General features: G+C 37.2%; 2 protein-coding genes across 2 annotated transcripts; one reads left to right on the forward strand and one right to left on the reverse strand.

Annotated features, from left to right (window-relative positions):
* The first annotated feature begins 1134 nt into the window (after nt 1-1134).
* Nucleotides 1135-11562, forward strand: LOC117420003 (lipase maturation factor 2-like). Its single transcript, XM_034033489.2, has 14 exons — nt 1135-1410; nt 3125-3378; nt 3665-3693; nt 4382-4578; nt 4809-4987; nt 5907-6045; nt 6330-6464; nt 6638-6743; nt 6862-6958; nt 7321-7503; nt 8258-8426; nt 8832-8943; nt 9047-9155; nt 9578-11562. The coding sequence occupies exons 1-14, from the start codon at nt 1317-1319 to the stop codon at nt 9884-9886; spliced, it is 2112 nt and encodes a 703-aa protein (XP_033889380.1). The 5' UTR covers nt 1135-1316; the 3' UTR covers nt 9887-11562.
* LOC117420004 (inositol oxygenase-like) lies at nt 10954-19047 on the reverse strand. Its single transcript, XM_034033490.3, has 10 exons — nt 18849-19047; nt 17030-17113; nt 16057-16137; nt 15185-15347; nt 14905-14972; nt 14137-14246; nt 12984-13051; nt 12777-12826; nt 12526-12638; nt 10954-12068 (listed from the first exon to the last, which is right to left on the reverse strand). Exons 1-10 carry the CDS (start codon nt 18864-18866, stop codon nt 11960-11962), a joined length of 864 nt encoding a protein of 287 aa, XP_033889381.2. The 5' UTR covers nt 18867-19047; the 3' UTR covers nt 10954-11959.
* Nucleotides 19048-19517: the final 470 nt, after the last annotated feature.

Consider the following 19517-nt stretch of genomic DNA (forward strand, 5'->3'; position numbering starts at 1 on the left):
GAGGTTAGAACAGGTACTGCATGCTCACAAGACTTAATCTGTTTTTTGTAATTCAGATTCTGGAAGACTGAATGGATACACTCTTGTATAACCTTTTCTTTTCCGGACAGCTTCCCCTTCATAACAGCACCAGTTACAGCCATATTCTAAATGTAACTACTTCATTTTAAGTTGTAGACCTGGACAACTGTCTTCTGTCTCTCCCTTGTACACAAAATTAAAGCCTCCACTTACATTCGTCACCAAATGATTGTTAATATGTAAATTACTGTTGTTGTTCAAATATTGCTAGCATTCACTAATGTGTGTATATGCCCAAACTACAGAACCAAAAAACAGAATACAAAGAAGGCCAAATATAAGTGAGGATGGTTTAAAAACAGGAGCGCCTTCAACATCCCAGGAAACTGACAAATGAAAGGTTTAGGGATCCATGAGATGTTCTGTAGACTGATACATAGCACTATCGTATATTTCTTTAAATATATCTGCATGTATGTTTGTTTTAGAGCCTCAGAAAAGTTTTCATCAGCCATTTTTTTCTGTAAGTGTTTTTTTATGGACATTGCTATGAAAATAGAACTTCCTTTTCAAGATAATTGTGACAGTTTTGATGACAGTCATGAAAATCAACTAAGTCATTGAAGCCATAAATAATGTATGTTTGCTATCAGGTCATTCATTTGTACAAACAGGGCATTTCAAATGAATTAATGGGGCAGTGGAAAGCAAAGAACAGAAAGCAAACTCCAGATTACTGTAATACTTGTAACTGAACAACTTTGTTCTTGTTTATGATTGTTTCATTTTTATGAATCCTAAGTGTCCTGTATTTGTCCGTTCTAATATATAATAACAACAACACACTGTATTGCATACACACAATACCACTATACCATATACATTACCAATGAAAGGAGACTGAAATAATTCCATAGCATAGCTAGCCCACACTGTCCATCATGTCCAACTAGGACTAAAATGATTTGGTTAGGTTTGTAGGGAAGTGAAGTTTCCTGGTTGTTTTTAAACCAAAGGTATTGAACTAAGAATGTATAAGGGCCCTTGACATAAAACAGAAGGATATTGTTAAAAGCGTATTGCCACACAGTGCCCTTAACAAGGTGTTGGACGAAATACCAACATTTTCAAAACCCAACCCCTGTGCGTGCATTGCGTGCGTCACACTGCGCATGTGAGATTGAAGAGACTGAGCTGTTCCATGCTGGAATAAACTGCAGAAGTGGACGTGTCGTATTTGCTTCTATCACAAACCGTATATATTGAAGGAGCATATAAAATAGTCATACAGAAAAATGGGTGACATTAAACTTCCAAAGCACATGTTCCTTTGGAGCATGTCTGTCATTTATATGTTTGCATTTGCGTCTCTTTATGTACAGATACCAGGTAAGACATTTTACAAATGCGTTTTATTATTAGTAGTAGTCGCAGAATATTATTATGTTTGAACGTGGATGTCCAACGATTATGCATTATATTAAATACCAATATGTTTCGCATACGGGCTAGTTTCAATTTACCTCCCTCTCTCATTTTTTACTTTGGATTTTTTTTCAGAGCTCTTGGTCTTCTAAAATTAAATTAAAACTACTCGGGTTTAGTAAAACCTTTTCATGAACTAAAAGCATGCTGTTTTAGTTAGGAGCTACCGATATGAAATGGAAACTGATAAATGGACATATTTTTAAATGCAGTTGGAGAAAAGGGAAGGTCTTTATTAGGGCGTTTCCAAAGCTATGACAAAAAAAAAAAAAATTGTTTTCCGGTTTATATCAGACTTTTCAAAATTAAGCCCTTCTTGAAAATCTCATCATAACGACACAATGTGTATTGAGAAATGTTAACAAAAGTACCTAAACTTGTAACGACTCTCAGTGATTCGCTTTGAACGCATCTGACGACTCTACATAATTTAACACCACAAAAGTTAATAATAATAATAATAAATGATACACTTAAGTGTGGTGCAAGTTGTGTACACAGTCGGACTCGTAGTCGTGCGCATAGTTGCACTTGCCATTGTTAGTAAAGTATTTTCTTTGCTATTCAACATATTAGTACTGTAACATGGGATTCACTTTGGTGAAAATCTGACGTGCATAACGCCTAAGTATTTTGTTGTGTGTACACTATTGAGTTCACGAGCAAGTCTAAGCTTTGTATTGTACATTCACACGTGGTTCGCCTTTGTAACGTTCGATAATGTCTACTTTATTCAAATTGCCTTATATAACGTGTCAAAATCCTAGCCAGGTGCTCATAGTTGGTTAATCTGTAATGTGATACAGATTTGAGTGTGGTTTTATACCAAAATGTTATGTTTTTTTTGTTTTGTTTTTTTTCATTTAGTCTTGTTACATTATGATAATTTGACTTAATGTAAGTTTGAACACAGTATAACTTTTAATGCAACTAGCTTATTTTGTTTAGTATTGTTGTCAGTAATTTTAAGTGGTGGTAGTGTCTTAAAATAAAAACATAACACATTTTAAAAAATTAAAAAAATAAAATCACGGATCCTGTCTTTAAGGCGATGGTTTCATTTTTGCTGAAATCATGCACTCATCTCCCTGCTGCAGAGGCAAAGGTGGCTGGGCATGTAGCCATTTGGGAGGAAGTTAAAATATAACAAACTCTGAAACGTGACAGCGTATAAACCCTCAGGATTTTGAAATCTCCAGAATAAAGGAGGGCTGGCATTAAGATGGAGATTGGCCCTCATGCTAGTTTGAAAGTAAACACATCATACCGTATACACTGTACTTAGCAAAGGTAAAGTGGGTGCCTGAGGGCAGAAAGAAAAAGTCTGATTATTACAACGCCACCTCTGGTGAAAATATATACAGCATGCCTGTCATTGGCTTGGTTTACATGCACGTGAAAATTGACTACTTTCATGACTGTGACGTTGTCACAGCAAAAGGCTGTCCTTTTGGCAGTGCATCTGTAATTGCAGGGTCAATCACTTTCTCACGATAAAAGTAGCTGTAAAAACACATGTAAATTGTACTTCATTTAAACGTGGCTGTTACATGGTGACAACAGTGACCATTTCAAGAAGGGTGCTGTCCTGTTAACCTTTCTCCTCTCCCGTTGCCAGGTCTCTATGGGAATGATGGGATCCTGCCTGCCCGGCGGATGCTGCGGTACACGGGGAAGCCTCTCCTGGAGCAGCTGCAGGACTCCCCTACCCTGCTGTGGCTGGGTCCTCAGCTAGGCCTGGACACCCAACAGGGGATGGAGTTAATCTGCCTGCTGGGGACATTGATGGCTTTTGGTGCAATGGTGTGGGAACCTCTGAGAGACACACTAATATTCCTCTTCCTCTGGGTACTCTACCTTTCACTCTACCAGGTGAGTGACGTGGACATCATTTTTGGACCCTGAGACATTAAGGCTCCTTAGTGTTGTGTTTTTCTTTTCAGGATATCACTGTGCACCATATTCTTTTTAGTTTCAACTGTAGTTTGAGCTCCAGTTCTGCAGGAGTTATTTTTCTTTTATAAAAGTGATTGTCAAAAAAGCTACACTTACTAGGGCATGGAGTACAATGTCATGGGTTTGTCTATAGCTTTGTAGAAATGGGATATATAGGCTACATTTAGATCATTGACAAAATGCACATTTTTGTTAATTACAGGTTGGCCAAGTCTTCCTCTACTTTCAGTGGTAAGTGACCATCCTCTTAGTATTTTTTTTGTTGGATTTTCAACCACTGCAAAATGTTATTGGGATTCAGGAAAAGGCATATACAGTTCACAAAGCATCTGCTGAGGACATTAGAATGATACACTGATGTCATGATAAAATATATACAGTGATATCTGTGTCTTGATGGGCTACTGTATATGATGCACAATAAGATCAAAAGACAATTTAATGATGACTATTTTGTTTAAACTACAAAGAGCCGTGTTGTGCTTTTGGTCTTGTTTCAAAATAAAAACAATACATACCAGTAAAGAAAGTGTCACGATTCATGAAATGTTACAAACCAAATTAAAAATATACACCTTGGTTTAGATTTAAACATGGGCTTATTAAGTTGAGCGCCTTTTTATTTTATCTTTTTTATCCCACCTCATTCTGTAAAATAAGTATAATAGTGTAAATGTTAGCAATACTTGAAAGTCTAATCCTGCCTTTGCATGTCGAATTTATCAAATCAAATGCTGTTTTTATGTCTATTGTGTAGATGCAAATGAATACTTTGTTATTAAACTAATATCAATTTAATCAGATTATATTATATTAGACATATGCTTTGTTATTAAACTAATGATCTGCATGAAATCTGTTTTCAAGAGTGAGTACTTCCTCTTAGCTGCCTTTTCTTTTCTTCCTTTCTGTGGCACAGGGACAGTCTGCTGCTGGAGACAGGGTTCCTCACTGTCCTGGTAGCTCCCTTCAACCTCTTCAAATGGAAGTCGACTGTGTCCAAGCGCCACGATGGCATCACCTTCTGGCTGATCCGCTGGCTCTTCTTCCGGCTCATGTTTGCTTCCGGAGTGGTTAAGCTGACAAGTCGCTGCCCAGCGTGGTGGGGCCTCACAGGTGCCACGAGATCTTTTGAAATCACTGAACCACGTACCAAAAATATGGTCATTTTCACACTAAATGTAAAAAGTAGCTAGCTCCCCAAGGTTCTCATATATAAAATATATGTCAATTTGGGTCACCTGAGGATTTGTTTTAGGATAAGTGGGGACAATTGGCCAAAGAGGGAGTTTTTAGGACGACATTTCCATTACGCTAAATTTCATGAATGTTTTCCTTATTTCTAGCTTTGACTTACCATTATGAAACCCAGTGCATCCCTACACCTGTCTCCTGGTTTGCCCATCAGCTTCCAGTCTGGTTTCAGAAGCTCAGTGTTGTCGGTACCTATGCCATTGAGATCGCCGTCCCTTTCATGTTTTTTGCACCCATCAGAAGTATGCGAATAGTCTCCTTTTACCTGCAGGTACTGTACATGGTTGATAAGGGCCCTGTTTAGCAAGAAGGCCAAAGTTTGACCCATGTTGTTCTGAAAGTAATAAAATAACTTTTATAAAACTAGAAGGAAACAACTTAAGAACAAGGGTTTATAACTGCTCCTGTTTTGAGTTTGTGACTGGTAGTTTTATTGTGTTAAAACTTTTCTATTTCCTTTTGCTATGTATGACCCTAGCTGTTGATGATTCACCACAGTTGATGCTCTAAGCCTAGAGGTTTCCACTTAATATAAGAACAGGGTTGGGGTCAATTCCTGTTTTTCATTTCAAGTTTCTACACAGCATTGATCAAAATTGCAGTATGGCAATAAATCACTTAAATTGAAGTCACTGTAAGTCAAGGGAATGGCATCAAATGAAAGCAGTTGAAAAATTACAACAATTGTCTCTGAAGTATCAATTCCAATTCCTTCAGAGGAATTGCTATTAAAAAGGAATTGAAAATGTAACTTTTAGGAGATTATGTTTGTGGGATACAAATCCGTGAAACTAATATCAAGAAACTTTGGTTAGTTACTTGTAGCCTATTTGATTTGAGTTGGACTGGGATAGTATTTGTTAAATTCTGAGTTTGAACAATCTGTGGCTTATTGGGTCCCTCCTGGGCATATGTTTGTAACTGGTGCTACAGTATGAAAAACTTACCAACATTTATTGTGGGCATAAAATAAATCTGTTGCTGATTTCTCATTTTTTTATTAAGTTTTTTTTTATTTTTTTATCAACAGTATTCTAAATACAGTTTACACCACAAGAATACATCTTTAAGGGAAATGCTGCAGTAGCACAGATGTCTTAATTTAGTTTAAGCAATTGTCTGTCAGTGTCGATTGGTTTATGGGCAGATTAAATACAACCCTAGTGCCGTTCTGTTTCTTTTCCTTGCAGGCATTACTTCAGGTTTTAATCATTCTGACTGGAAACTATAACTTCTTTAACCTCCTGACCATTGTGCTGAGCCTCTCCTTGCTTGATGATGAGCACGTGTACTTCTTCCTGGGGCACAGGAAACAAAACAAATCTCAGTGTAAGTCATTTCACATTTCTTTATAATGACATTGTATGAAGAAACTCAGGATGATGAAATGCTCCTCAAGAAAGGTCACTTTCCCAAACTTGCATAGAAAGAAGCATGTGTGCTCTAAATAATGATCCTAACTGCTTGGAAAATTCTAAATGTTTTGACAGTCGCTCATGGTGGCACACTGGCAGATTGTCTTCACAATAGAAGCCTGAGGGATCTACATACTGTTGATGGTTTCATTGTGCTGGCATGTGTAATGATAATAACCTATATGTTTTTATTTGTAGCCTGGACTCAGACACTGATAAAATGGGGAACAGCTCTTGCAGAACTAGCATCCTATTTCTTAATTGTTTACTGGACCGTGGTGTATTTTGAACTTGAAATCAACTGGGAAAAGAAAAGCATATCATCAAAAACAGGTAGGAGATGTCTTTCTGAACAGTTTTTGGTATTCTTTTTGCCTTTTTACAGGTTTAACAGATATAAAAAGTTAATTTAGAATCTGTTTGTCATTACTAAAAGTATTCATTTTAAATACATCTAAAAACATTTTATATAAAAAGATAGATATTTTCCACTCTTCATTTTGCAGCCTTCACATATCATGAGTTTAACCAATGGTTGAAGACGGTTACGATTCCTAGTATTTGGATTGGAGTTCTGTCTCTGACCTGGGAAATAATCACAGCCATGTTCAAGTAGGTCAATGCTTCCTGACCCAAGATCTTCCCTGTTGTAAAAAATTAAGAAACTAAGAAATACGAGAGTTTAAAGGTATGGATGAGCTGCCACAGTGTGTAATTCTTTTTCTTCCAGATGTGCCAGTGTGCGGGGATTCTTTTGGAAGCTGTGGGCCACTATCCAGTGGGCGATATTCGCCACTGCAGCCGCTTGCATGTTTGCTGTCAGCCTGGTGAGAGAACTCTCTTCTTAATGCCAATTCTGGGGTCATCATTCAAAATGTGGAGTTTTTGCAGATCGCATTTATTTTGAGCCCTGATTTTCCAGCGAATCGGCTGAAATACTTACCAAAGCAAAAATTAGTTAACTGAATGAAACCAACTGATCTGCTACACATAAATATAATAACTACTTGAAGAAAATAAATCATAATATAAAACTGGATGGAACAATGTCTGTCAGTGGAATGGCCAAATTTACCCTACTCTATTTTAACTGGTAACGATTCCTGCAAAACTTAAATCCCATAAAGTGCTCTACGTTAGTTTTTTGGTCAGTTAACCAATTTGATTGCCTTTTCCTTTAAATCCCGAGGTCCCTTATACCTACATTGAAAATGACTCCAACAGCAAAATTTGGCCAGGCGTGAAGACAATGTATGACAGCGTTGACCGCTTCCAGCTTGTAAACTCCTATGGGCTTTTCAGAAGAATGACAGGAGTTGGAGGTCGCCCGGAGGTGGTAGTGGAGGGCAGTTACGATAAGGAAACCTGGACAGTAAGGACTGGTTTTATGTTAAGGCATGGGTTTTCAACCAAGGGGTGCACATACCCCTGGGGGTACGCAGGACGACAAAAATGCAAAAATAAAATTCAAAGAAAGAACATCTTGAATATTTATTTATTTATTTATTTATTTATTTATTTATTTATTTTAACCATAAATATTTTTTTGTTTAGCAGCTCAAAGTTTACAGTCAGGGGTTCCCAAACTGTGGTCCGCGACACAGTCCTGGGTGGGCTGCAAGAGAAATGACATTCTATGTATCTTTTTTTTTTTCTATTAATAGATATTCTTTAATAAATATAATAGAAAAAATGTTAATCGGGTTATTCTGCCTTTTATTGCAATGGCGGTACCATTCAGTAAAGCGAATATTGTAAAGGGGTGCTTGAGCTGAAACCTCCAGACAGAAGGGGTTCAGTTTTTTTAAAAAGGTTGAAAGTCACTGTGTTAAGGTATTAAATGAAAGCACTCTTGAGCCAAACAGTAGGGACACCATGTACCCAGTATAGTCTGCCTCGGATTCTTCACAATCTTGCATGTTTGGACAAAATCAGCTGACTATGTTTTATATGTCGATGTCAGTAGGTTTTTTGCTTTTGTTAAACTTTGGAATAAGCAAATTAAGTAATAAGTCTGTTAAACCTTCTATCTTGATATACATGGCCTTGCTCTCTCTAAGTTGTGAGCAAATCCTAAATAGTACAAGTACAGCAGCCAAATGCTTTTCTTCTTCCTCTCTCTGCAGGAAATAGAGTTCATGTATAAGCCTGGGAATGTAAGCGCTGCCCCCCCGGTAGTTGCCCCACACCAGCCTCGACTCGACTGGCAGATGTGGTTTGCAGCGCTCGGCCCCCACGCTCAAAGCCCCTGGTTCACTGGACTAGTCCAGCGACTGCTTCAGGGGAAGAAGGATGGTAAGGAAGGGGAAAACCATTCCAACATTAACACAATGCCGATTTTGGACCGCTTTTTTTTAATGGAGTAGCACTGCAAAGTTACTGTGTCAACTGTACTGTAAAGTCCAATACCACGTTATACATACTGCAGTGATACTGAGTAGAGAGTAGGCTTTATATGCTGTCCCCCTATGTGGGGCTGCTACAGAAGTGCGTTGCTTGCTTTCACTTTTGTTTCGCATTGTAGTATGCCTCTGTGGCCTAGCTGGCAGCCCTTTTTGTTTGAATATGTATGGTATGAATTATTAATAAAATGCAGGAGATTATTAGGTAACAGTACCATAACATGGCATTCTTGACTTTGTTGCTGAAATGTGTGTTTCTGTTTTATTTTATTTATTTATTTTTTCCCCCGCACAAAAGTTATTGACTTGGTGCAAGTGGATGAGTCTCAATACCCCTTCAGATCACATCCTCCAACTTTCATCCGAGCCCGCCTTTACAAGTACTGGTTCACCAAGGTCAATGAGGATGGGTGAGTATACAGTGGCACTTCACACATCTGTGGAGGACAGGTTGCAGGTTCCATTCACATTTGTAAGTTTGGTTGGTTTATTTGTTTGTTTCTTTGTTTCCAGTCCAGTGCCTCAGAAGTGGTGGAGGAGGCAGTTTTCTGAAGAGTTTTACCCCACTGTGTTTCTTGGAGATCCCAGCTTGGTTTCCTTGCTCAATCATTTTGGACTTAAGGTAACCTGATGCTGGCAGTTCTATCTACCTATAGGCTGTGAATGGTATATACAATAAGAATGGAGTTTTCCAGAGAGATAGTGGGTGCCCTTTTCCACTGGAATACTTTTGAACTAGTCTGTAATTTGCATGCCAAGGACATAGCAACGTGTTCTGAATATATACAGTTTGAATATATCCAGTTTTGTTTGTTTTCAAGGATATTGTTGTGGATATAGTTTTGATATGTTTTACTCTCCGACACCAATAGAGGGCAACACATACAGCACCTTTAGGCACCTTGGATAAAGGTGTCTGCCCAATAAATAACATACAAACAGGGCTCCTGTTTTAGAAGCATGCATAAATGTATTGTATTCCATTTACATTAAATTAATTTGGGGGTTTAGAAAATAAAGATATTATTTTTCATGTTCCTTTAGGACAAAGGACAGCCAAAGCGCAACGCTGATACGTTTTTGCCAGTTACTCTGAGAGCCGTTCGTGAATATGCCCGACCGCTCCCTGCCCCCCTGATTCTGTGGTCCCTCTTCTTTACCGGGGCTGCAATCTGTCTCCTCAAAGTGCTTTTCAGTGGGTCTCGTAGCAGCAGCAGCAGCAAAAACAAGGAAAAGGAGGCTGTAGCTGCTGTGGAGAAGAATGACCAAGCTGTGAAAAAAGAGGAAAAGGAGAAAACAAAACGCACAGAAAATTCGGCCGATTCTGACAAATATGCTAAGAAAAGGAAATGATGCGGCTTCCTAGGGTATTTTAACGTGTTTTCTGGTTAATCTGTTTTTTTTTTCCTTTATCCAGAACTCTAATCTTCCCTATTATTGCAATTGGGGAAGGGGGAGGAATAAGAGAAACGGCAAGTGTCAATAAATTTTAAAGGATGCATTTTTCTACTACCGTAAGTCAGGTAGTACAAACATACATTAACACTATTTGGGAGATGAATTTAGAGGCGTCGCTGTTAATCTGTACATCCTGTGGATAGCAGAAGGAAAATGTCATGTCAGTGTGTAAAATAATACTCCCTTCACTTTTAGGTTGTCATTATTTAGAATAAAGATTTGGCTGCCAAAGACTACAGTTTACCGAGACTGACAGTACTGAACCATGTGTTTTGTTTTTGAACAGCATAAATCTCCCTCCAATTCAGTTTATATTCAGTTATTGCCTTCTTTTAATATGTGGTAACTTTTCTAAATTATTCTCCCAGGCTTTTACTGTTTAAATGCTGTGTCAAAAAAAAAGCAGCAAGTGACCAATTAATGTAGGTTTTGCACACACGTAAATGTATAATTGCGTAAGTTAATAAAGTTTGGGAACTAAAATATAAATATTTTAAGTTAAAATACTAATGTAAAGCAGCTCTATTTTTATACTCAAGTTTTGAAAATAAACCCCAAAGTGAACATTTGAAACTATGGGACGTCTCACTGATTTAATTTTGGTTGAAGTTTAAATGTTTAGATTTCCATGTATATATAAAGAACATATTTAATTATGATTTTAAATATAATTGTTTCTTATAGACTTGATTGCACTACACCAAAACACAATCACCTACCAGAACCTAGCCAAGAATTGCCTTTTATTCATCCATATTGCCTTATTTCTATCTGTATGTATATGCATGGATTAATGTGAACAAATCTAAGAATGTACCAGTTATCAGTCACCACTCTGTATAAAAATGTGTTGCAATATGGTATATAACTTGTGAACCAGGTTTGGGTGATTGTAGGTGGCAGTGTCAATGTTACTATAATAGTAAGACTTTTATTGTATACAATTGTACCAAAATGATTACTTGGTTTTGTCATAACTTTTATTCAGTTACATATACAGTAGCTACAAATGCCATTAAATATATATGAATTAGATAACAGCAAGTTACACAATATAGAAAATTCTCAATATTATCACCACATAATTGCCAGCATCATTACCAAGTAAAGGGGGGTAGAGGGGTTTATTCAAATGGAATTTGTGCAGTAGCTGTCCTTTTAATGCTTAGTGAAAGGACTCTTGGGTGCTGTAATAGTTTGCATTGTCTTTAAAGTCTTATTGGCCTCGGGCAAATAATTCAGAGAACACTGTTACAAAGGGGGAAAAAATTGTATAACCACTACCAACTGTGTGCATTTATTTTGGAGGTCACATTGTGTGTATATGAAGTTTATGGACCTGTAAGGCTGTATTTAAATAATAATTGCAGGGTTCAGAATATGTCTTATTACCAGCTTCAAAGAAATTCAATCTGAGCTGCAGTCAAAGCCCTATGCATACCAGTTTATGAGAACATTTGCATATGTGTGTGCCCTCCACATTGTGCACATATGTAAACAGCAGAACCAAGGAACTGAAAAAACAACATTTTAAAGCCATGTATTTCTAATAAAACTTCTACTGTAAAACATACAGCTTTTGTCTTCTATTTTTAATTTTACTGTTGGGAAGAATTTATTATTATTATTTTGCATAACTATTGGCTATTTTCTTCAACCCAGAACTAGCACTTCAGGAAAATCAGTAATTTTCACATTTCTTTTGCTGGAATGTTTCCTCTGTCCTCCATGTTCTCAAAAACTACCTTCTATTCTGTAATTAAATCAACTTTCTGTTCTGTAATTATTACAAATGCATCAGTAATAATTCTATCGTGGATTATTTCTCAAACTCAAGCATGCTGCAAACAAGTAGTATTGGAATTTGAGGGTTTAAAGCATCTTGGCTCGGCCTTTCCCTGAAATATCTTGATTCCAGTTTGCCCACTCCAGTATCTTCATCAGCTTGCTTTGAATCCAGGCATCTTTTCACCAGTACAGTTTCCCAGGACAGTACTTGTCAATGAGAGACTGATAGTATGGCTTGATCTTCTCCACATCTGGCAGGTCCGTACTCTTAGTATAAAGATCGAATTGGCTGTCCAAAGAACATTGATAATGAATTACTTGCTTTATCAGAATCAAACTGAATGAGGGGGTTATGATTGGACACCCAATTTGCTCCTAAACTATACTAAGTTGATGAAATGATTACGATATCCCAGTTGCGTGTGTGTTGTTCAGTTTGTGGTAAAATTACCAGGTACAATAGCTAAGTCAAGTACAGAACTTTTTCCCCCTAATGCCTTTCTTGATGGAATGTTTGAAAATGCATGTTTGCAGTTGTACAGGATTCTGTATATTGTTTAGCTAGAATAATGAATTGATCTAAAAGTGTATAGTAAGAGGAACTGCAGGTTTTATAAGTCGCTGCTCTGTCTGAGCCAAATTAAAAGGGTATGTGGGACAGGGACACATCATCTAACAAGAGGCGCATAGCTTCACCCCCCTCCCCCCATCACCTTGCTGTAAACCTCAACCCTTAGCTTACTCACTTGAATTCTTGCACCCATTGTAACATCTTCAGATCCTTTTCATTGCAGAGGTGCATGTACTCTTTGTGAGTGTGCCAAGGATAGAAGGAATGGTATCTGATCATATACAAGCCCTAAATGAAATTGAGAAAATGTTAACAATCTGCGCATCATAAGTTTCTCAAACCTCCTAGTCTGGGTATCTGGGTATAAACACCAGTTTCTGTTGTGTAAAGATGGACACTAAGAATGACAGCAGAACGTTGACATACCTCTTCAGGGATGGAACATTTGTTAAACGTCATCACTCTGTACATGTATTCTGGAATTTTAAAACGGGAGAAGAAACTCTTTATTCATTCGGTACAACAGTGTGTTGTAATTTTAATCCATATAGAAATTGGGATTCATTTACAGTGCTATGTAGATCTATAATTCAAAATGTTTGCACTGTCCAAACCAAATAAATGGCTCCTTACCGTCATGTCCCCAGGACATCAGTACATTCTCCAGGCCACAGTTTGGTTTGTATACACCATTCTGAGTACTAAGAGAAAGTAAAAATAAAGTGAGATGCATGGCACATTTCATGACACCTCCATCATTTGGAACAATATTGCACCGTTAATGCAACAGCACAGTCAATAGCTCAGGGAATGGCGTAGTGGAACTGAAGCAAAGAAAATATATTGACCATCCATAAAGTAAACAGGGCCAAGCATATTTTTTACACATATACTGAGCATTAAAAGAAACTTATCACTTATATTTGAGCATCAAAAGAAACGTATCACTTATATTTGGATAAAATTCACTAGATGTGATCGAAAAATGACAAACTATTTTAGAGCCGGTGCAGTGACTTTTTATTGTGCTGATTAACAATTGACATCACGAAGATGCTGCAAAATGATCTGCCAGTCTTGGGCAGGTGTTGTGACTCTTGGTCTCCCAGTTCGTGGCCTGTCACTGACAGAGTGTGTCTGGTTATACTGTCTCGCCAGGTTTGAAATTACTGGCTGTGAGCACCCAAGACGGCAAGCCACAGTATCCTGTCCTAGTCCAGCCTCCAACATGCCGATTGCACGAAGGCGCTCCTCTCTTGCTTTTATTCAAGCTTGCAATTCAACAGCTGAAATCACTCCATATCCAGTGTCCAATCAACTATCTCACTAATTAGGTAATTAAGTGCATATGCTTCAGTCATAGTCACTCAAGCATGTCATGGTCAAGGACGAATGATCGAATGATTAAAAAGAAACCAAAAACATTTCGTCAATGTCCATCATTTATGTACCTTATTTTAAATTTTTATATTTTAAATAAATGTGTTATAATAGTGATGTTTCTTTTGATTTTCGGTATATCTTATTTCCAGTTAACATAGCCGATTCTTTTTTTGTAAGCCAGAATATTGAGTTTTATATACACATTTTTTTTCCTTCTTAAAATTGTTATTTTCATTATCTTAAAATGTTTTAGGTTTCAGTTTTTTTTTTTAATTGTCTTTAATGTTTTGTGGGTGAGTTACAAGTGGCAGTGTTCCTGTTTTCTTCCCCTCAGTCTTGGAATATCATGGAAAATACAAAAAGAAAATCCATAAATATGAAAATAGACAAAATATTGCTTTACTTATAACGTGGGTCTTTGTCATCTGTATTGTCATTGAAGCTTGTGTCCCTAAAGACAATGGATTTCTGGAACTTGCAGCCAACAGGGTAAGTATCACCAACCACTGACCACTACAAAATAAAACGTGTTTCATTCTGTTTGTTATACATACAAAATACAAGATGCAATGTAAGTCCCTAAAGTTACCACATAGCTGTGGAGTACACATTACTTTAAGTATGGCTAACACTTTGGAGGAAATAGCTTTGTAATATATACTGTACTGGTGGTAAAATGCTATTATAGTCTTACATACTTATATATTAAATCAATTCCCAAGATATACATCTCAGTGGCCATTTTAATCAGGCACTTGTTTTTATTAATAATGTATTGCATGTAATTACAAGATTACATAGCAACTGCAATGAGCATACTGAACATATTATAACAGATGTAGTTATAATGTAACCAAATGTCAACACACATGTAGCTACAGAGTAACTACACAACTACATAGTTACAGTAGAATTAACTGTAACCATTTTTCTTTTTTTTCTGCATCTAATTTGGGTTACTCCCGTGTAACCAAGGCCCCTATTTTTTGTGATTCCCTCTAAGCTATTTTGTTTTTAAATGAGGCAATATGAGAATTTTAGCATTCTAAAATGAGCAATTCTTCTCATTGAACAACCCATAGAAGAGGTAGATTATAACGTGCGCTGTTCAGGTATGAATGCAAACCATAAACGAGCAGAAAGGTTGTTCTGGGTTGAATCACTACTCTACCTGTGGCTGCCCCCAGAGAGCCATAATCTTCCCAATGTCATGAATGAGACCAACTAGCTGGAACCAGCCTATGAAAAAAAAAACAATAAAGAGAAACAATTAAACAAGTGATATATTCTTTGAGCGCCTAACGGGTCCTGATTCTTGCCAAGCATGATAATTTGAAGGGTGTTTAAAAGATGCAGAATCCAGTGAGCAAAACCAATAGTAAGGGAGCATAATGCTTATAATGTGAAAAGCTAATGTTTCTTGTTCTATCAGCGGCTAGTGTGTTGCTCACCTTTGTCTGGGTGTGCTTTGCGGATCCCCTCTGCTGTTTGGTAAGCATGGAAAGAGTTTGGAAAATCCACGTCAGGGTCTGAATGATCCACCAGCTGATCAAGACAGTCCAGGCTTTCCATCACAGTCATGTGGGCATGACTGCAGTTTGACCACTCTGCATGCTGTGGGAGGAGGAATGTAACAAGTTTAGATGGTAATTCTGAATATTAAATCCTAATAATATATGAGATGCCAAACACCAATGAGCTATCAAAGTTCAGAGGCTGCATTTCTGAAATGGGCAGCAAGACATCAGTTAGAAAGCCTGGTAAATAACGATTTAAGTAGAAAAAATACCTACAAAACACACAAGATATTAAATGCCAACCTGATCTGAGGTCACAGTGTCATATGATTTGAATGAAATGAGAGGCGGGTTAGGATCTCCAGAAAAGCTCTAAAATCCAGGTAAATATAGATAGAGAGGAAAGTGTTTGGAGAAACACCACCCAGGACCACTCTGAATGATTGGGAACCATACAATCAATTGAATTAACACCTGAAGCTACTTTAAACTATGTTTGATTTTGTAAAATGTTTCATGTTAAGATAGCATGCTGCCAAGGAAGTGGTTAGATCCCCAGTTGGCACCAATCAAAACATTTTAACTGCAAACTGTTTTGAAAGAGTGAACTTCAGTTTGCCAACTAGCAGCGGTTACCTCAAACCACCCTGTTCCTGGGTGACTGTGCTTCTCAGGGATGATATTTGCTACTCCACATTTGAAATAATACCGTTTTGATGTGTCGCTGTTGTATGCAGTGTCTATTTCTGAGAAGTCTTCGAATTATGAAGAGGCTGTCAGACAGTGCTGAAGTGGTGTACACATACCTTTCGTTTCACAAACTCCAGAGTCTGATTGGTGTGCATCAGTTTGTAAGTGTTGTAAACTCGTTCAATGAGATCCCCACTCTACAGGAATGATAACACAGACATGATATAGTTCATCACTATTTCCTGTTGCAGTGCACTTCCAGCACTGCTAATATTATATTACTTTAGCAAAAGTATGGGAATAATGATAATACCAGTGGTCCCTCATTCTAGCACTTTATAGCACCAGTATGCTTTACTGGTCACTCTGAACCACATAGAGTCAAACCTACCTAGTATCACTCCTGCTAATATCGCCCTCCGATTATTATTATCACCACGTTAAATGCCCCAGCCAGAATTTAATTGAAGACAACAGGGACAAGATCCTGATGATATTGTCACACACTGGTTAAAATCACTTGATATTACTTTTTGAAACAATAGCATAAGATTAGGTTTACATCTAAGTTGCTGTACATTGAAATGTATGTTGTACATATAGAGTGTCATATGGTTATTAATACATACTAATGAATAAAACTACTGTAATCAATCTAATACCTAGTACTACAAGCAGTCACATTTGTTATATCAACATTTATGTGTTTTAGTGCTCCCCCCCCCCCCCCAGGTTATTGGTGAACCTTTGATAAAGTCAACTGCTCACAAGCACCATTTCTGTTCAGTACCTTTAAAGTGATAATAACATGATTTGACTAGGCTATATCATTTCTGACATATACACTAGGCTGTATCATTTCTGACGTATACACTAGGCTGTATCATTTCTGATGTATATACAAGGCTGTATCATTTCTGACCTATACACTAGACTGTATCATTTTTGACATATACACTATGCTGTATCATTTCTGACGTACACACTAGGCTGTATCATTTCTTTATTGTCAATGTGTTGCTCAGGTCTACAGAACAGGATATAGAAGGTGTATTCACCCACATCATCATTTTAAGAAAAAATCAATACCTCAAAATTCCTGAAACCACTTTTCTTCTCTGCATCGCCGGTAATTTGCTGCTCCGGACGATATGTGTCTGAAGGGTCGGGTCCCTGCCAAATCAACCAGGCATGTTAAAGTTTATATCAAGAACAAAAATGTTGTGTAACCTTCACCAGAAACAGTCGTCAGCCCTGGGCTGCAGTTGCTGCCATTGGCTGATGTTTTTGAGTCAATAATCTGGCAGGACAACAACTCACTTCTTCTATCAGGGCAGCAGTGTGGAGTAGTGGTTAGGGCTCTTGACCAGAGGGTTGTGGGTTCAATCCCAGGTGCGGGACACTGCTGCTGTACCCTTGAGCAAGGTACTTTACCTAGATTGCTCCAGTAAAAACCCAACTGTATAAATGGGTAATTGTATGTAAAAATAATGTGATATCTTGTAACAATTGTAAATAGCCCTGGATAAGGGCATCTGCTAAGGAATAAATAATAATCATATTGAAAAGGAACTTGAATAATCATAAATAAAATAAAGAGTTAAATAAAAAACAATGACATGGAGAAACATACATTGTACAGATTGTAATACCTTAGCCACTTCACCTTTTATTACAAATATATTAAGAAATATTTGAAACCCAATGCTGATTCTTCATAGCAAAGTAATTTATGAGTCCACTTCTATTTAAAGAGGGTCAGAATTACTGAGTTAAGCACTGCTGTTCACAGTGCATGCTTTTAAAAATAAAATCCTGACTTTGACAGTCCAGTAGAATTGTACATTAACATCCTGCACGGTGATATACATACTCTCAACCAAACCAATGTAATGTGTAAACTATTAAACAATGAATAACCTAAACCATCATTCAGCATGCTCTGTACTGTCCTCCACTCTCACCCAGATTTCTCATTTAATATGGAATCAGGGCGGCCTTGTTCAATAATGAGTAAACTTTTGAATTGACATGATTTCCAGCATTTGTTGAGGCAAGAGCAGCTAACCAACATTCCAAAAAATAAAATGAGATGTTTCTGTAGTAACAGATCTAGGGGAAAAGCCTGTTTGTTTTTGTCAAAATGGGTTACCTCAGGTGCTTGACCGACTGCAAAGTCAAATATCCTTCCGTCTAATGATCTCAGTGTAAATAAAAGACAAACTGGGATATCACTAGGATTATAGCAACACATTTTTTTATTTTATTTCTCTCTCTTTTTTTTTCTTTTTTTTTTTTTAAGATACCTGTTCCAGTAGACGGTATTATTTAACAGGGAATCCTCTCCAAAGCTAAATTGAAATATTGTAGAGTACATTGAAAATCTGGCATGGATTAACACAAAGGACTTCAACTCTTTCAGCACAAAGGAGTTTATTTCATCAACCTACATATACCCTGCTGCCATAAAACAAAGCTGTGCTTTTTTTAAGGACTTTACAGCACACGGTAATCTCTGAATTGCATCAACAATTCATATTAGGGAATATCCCAGAATAACCCTAGCTAGGTGGTAGATGTAATTCAGGATGATCCTCTAATGCAGTAAAATAGTATTTATTGTACTGCGCTAGGTTAAAATCTCTGTTTGCAAGCCATGTGGGTGTTTTATCCTGGTGGATTACAGATTGACCAAATCAACACCTAAGTACCTTTGCAAAAAGAAAACAGTGATATGATAAATAAATAGTTTCAGTGCCTTGTATGAAAAAAACACCAATACAATAAAATTCCCATAAATATATTTTATGATATATTTTGAACACATACAAAGTAACATAAAAAGTACACATTTTAATTGAAAAAGAAAAAACTGCACCACCTATTCCAGGACCAATTAGATACTTACAGTTTCAAGGATTCTCATCTTGTTTGAGTGTCTTTGATTCTTCTGAGAGAGTGTGTCTGATTGACCAAACCAGCAGACTTAATGGCATTAAAAGGTTGCCCTAGGATTGTACCACTGACAGTTTTAAAACATAATCCAGCAGGAGGGTCTAAACAATAAACTCTGGCACACGAGGGCCTGTGGTAAGCAATGGGTGATATTTTAACCTGGCTCTGTTAGATAAATGCAGATTCTAAGAATTGTTATCAGGGTCCACTTGGCACATTCCCAACAACATTTTGAAGCGAATATCGAGGCCCGAATATCAATGCATAAATAGGCATTGAATATACACCAATACACAAAATAATGTATACTCAACAAAACAAATCAAGGGTTCAGATTTCATTGAGGAAACAAAGCAGTTGAATACTGTAGATGACAAAGAAACTACTCGAGAAAAAACTGATTAACTGATTCCTCCTGAAATTACGCCCTGTGGATAATTTGCCATTGCACATGCTTCCAAAATAGGGACTTAAAAGCCCTCTTTTTAATTACATGTTAAAAAAGCACAACATATTCTAATTGCCTATTATATGGTTCCCCTCTGTATAACCATGACTTTGCAAAACTTGAAACACCTTTTTTTTTTTTTGGTTACATAACTGGTCACTGGCGAAGAGACTT

This window comes from Acipenser ruthenus, chromosome 14, assembly GCF_902713425.1.
Source record: "Acipenser ruthenus chromosome 14, fAciRut3.2 maternal haplotype, whole genome shotgun sequence".
Taxonomy (NCBI): domain Eukaryota; kingdom Metazoa; phylum Chordata; class Actinopteri; order Acipenseriformes; family Acipenseridae; genus Acipenser; species Acipenser ruthenus.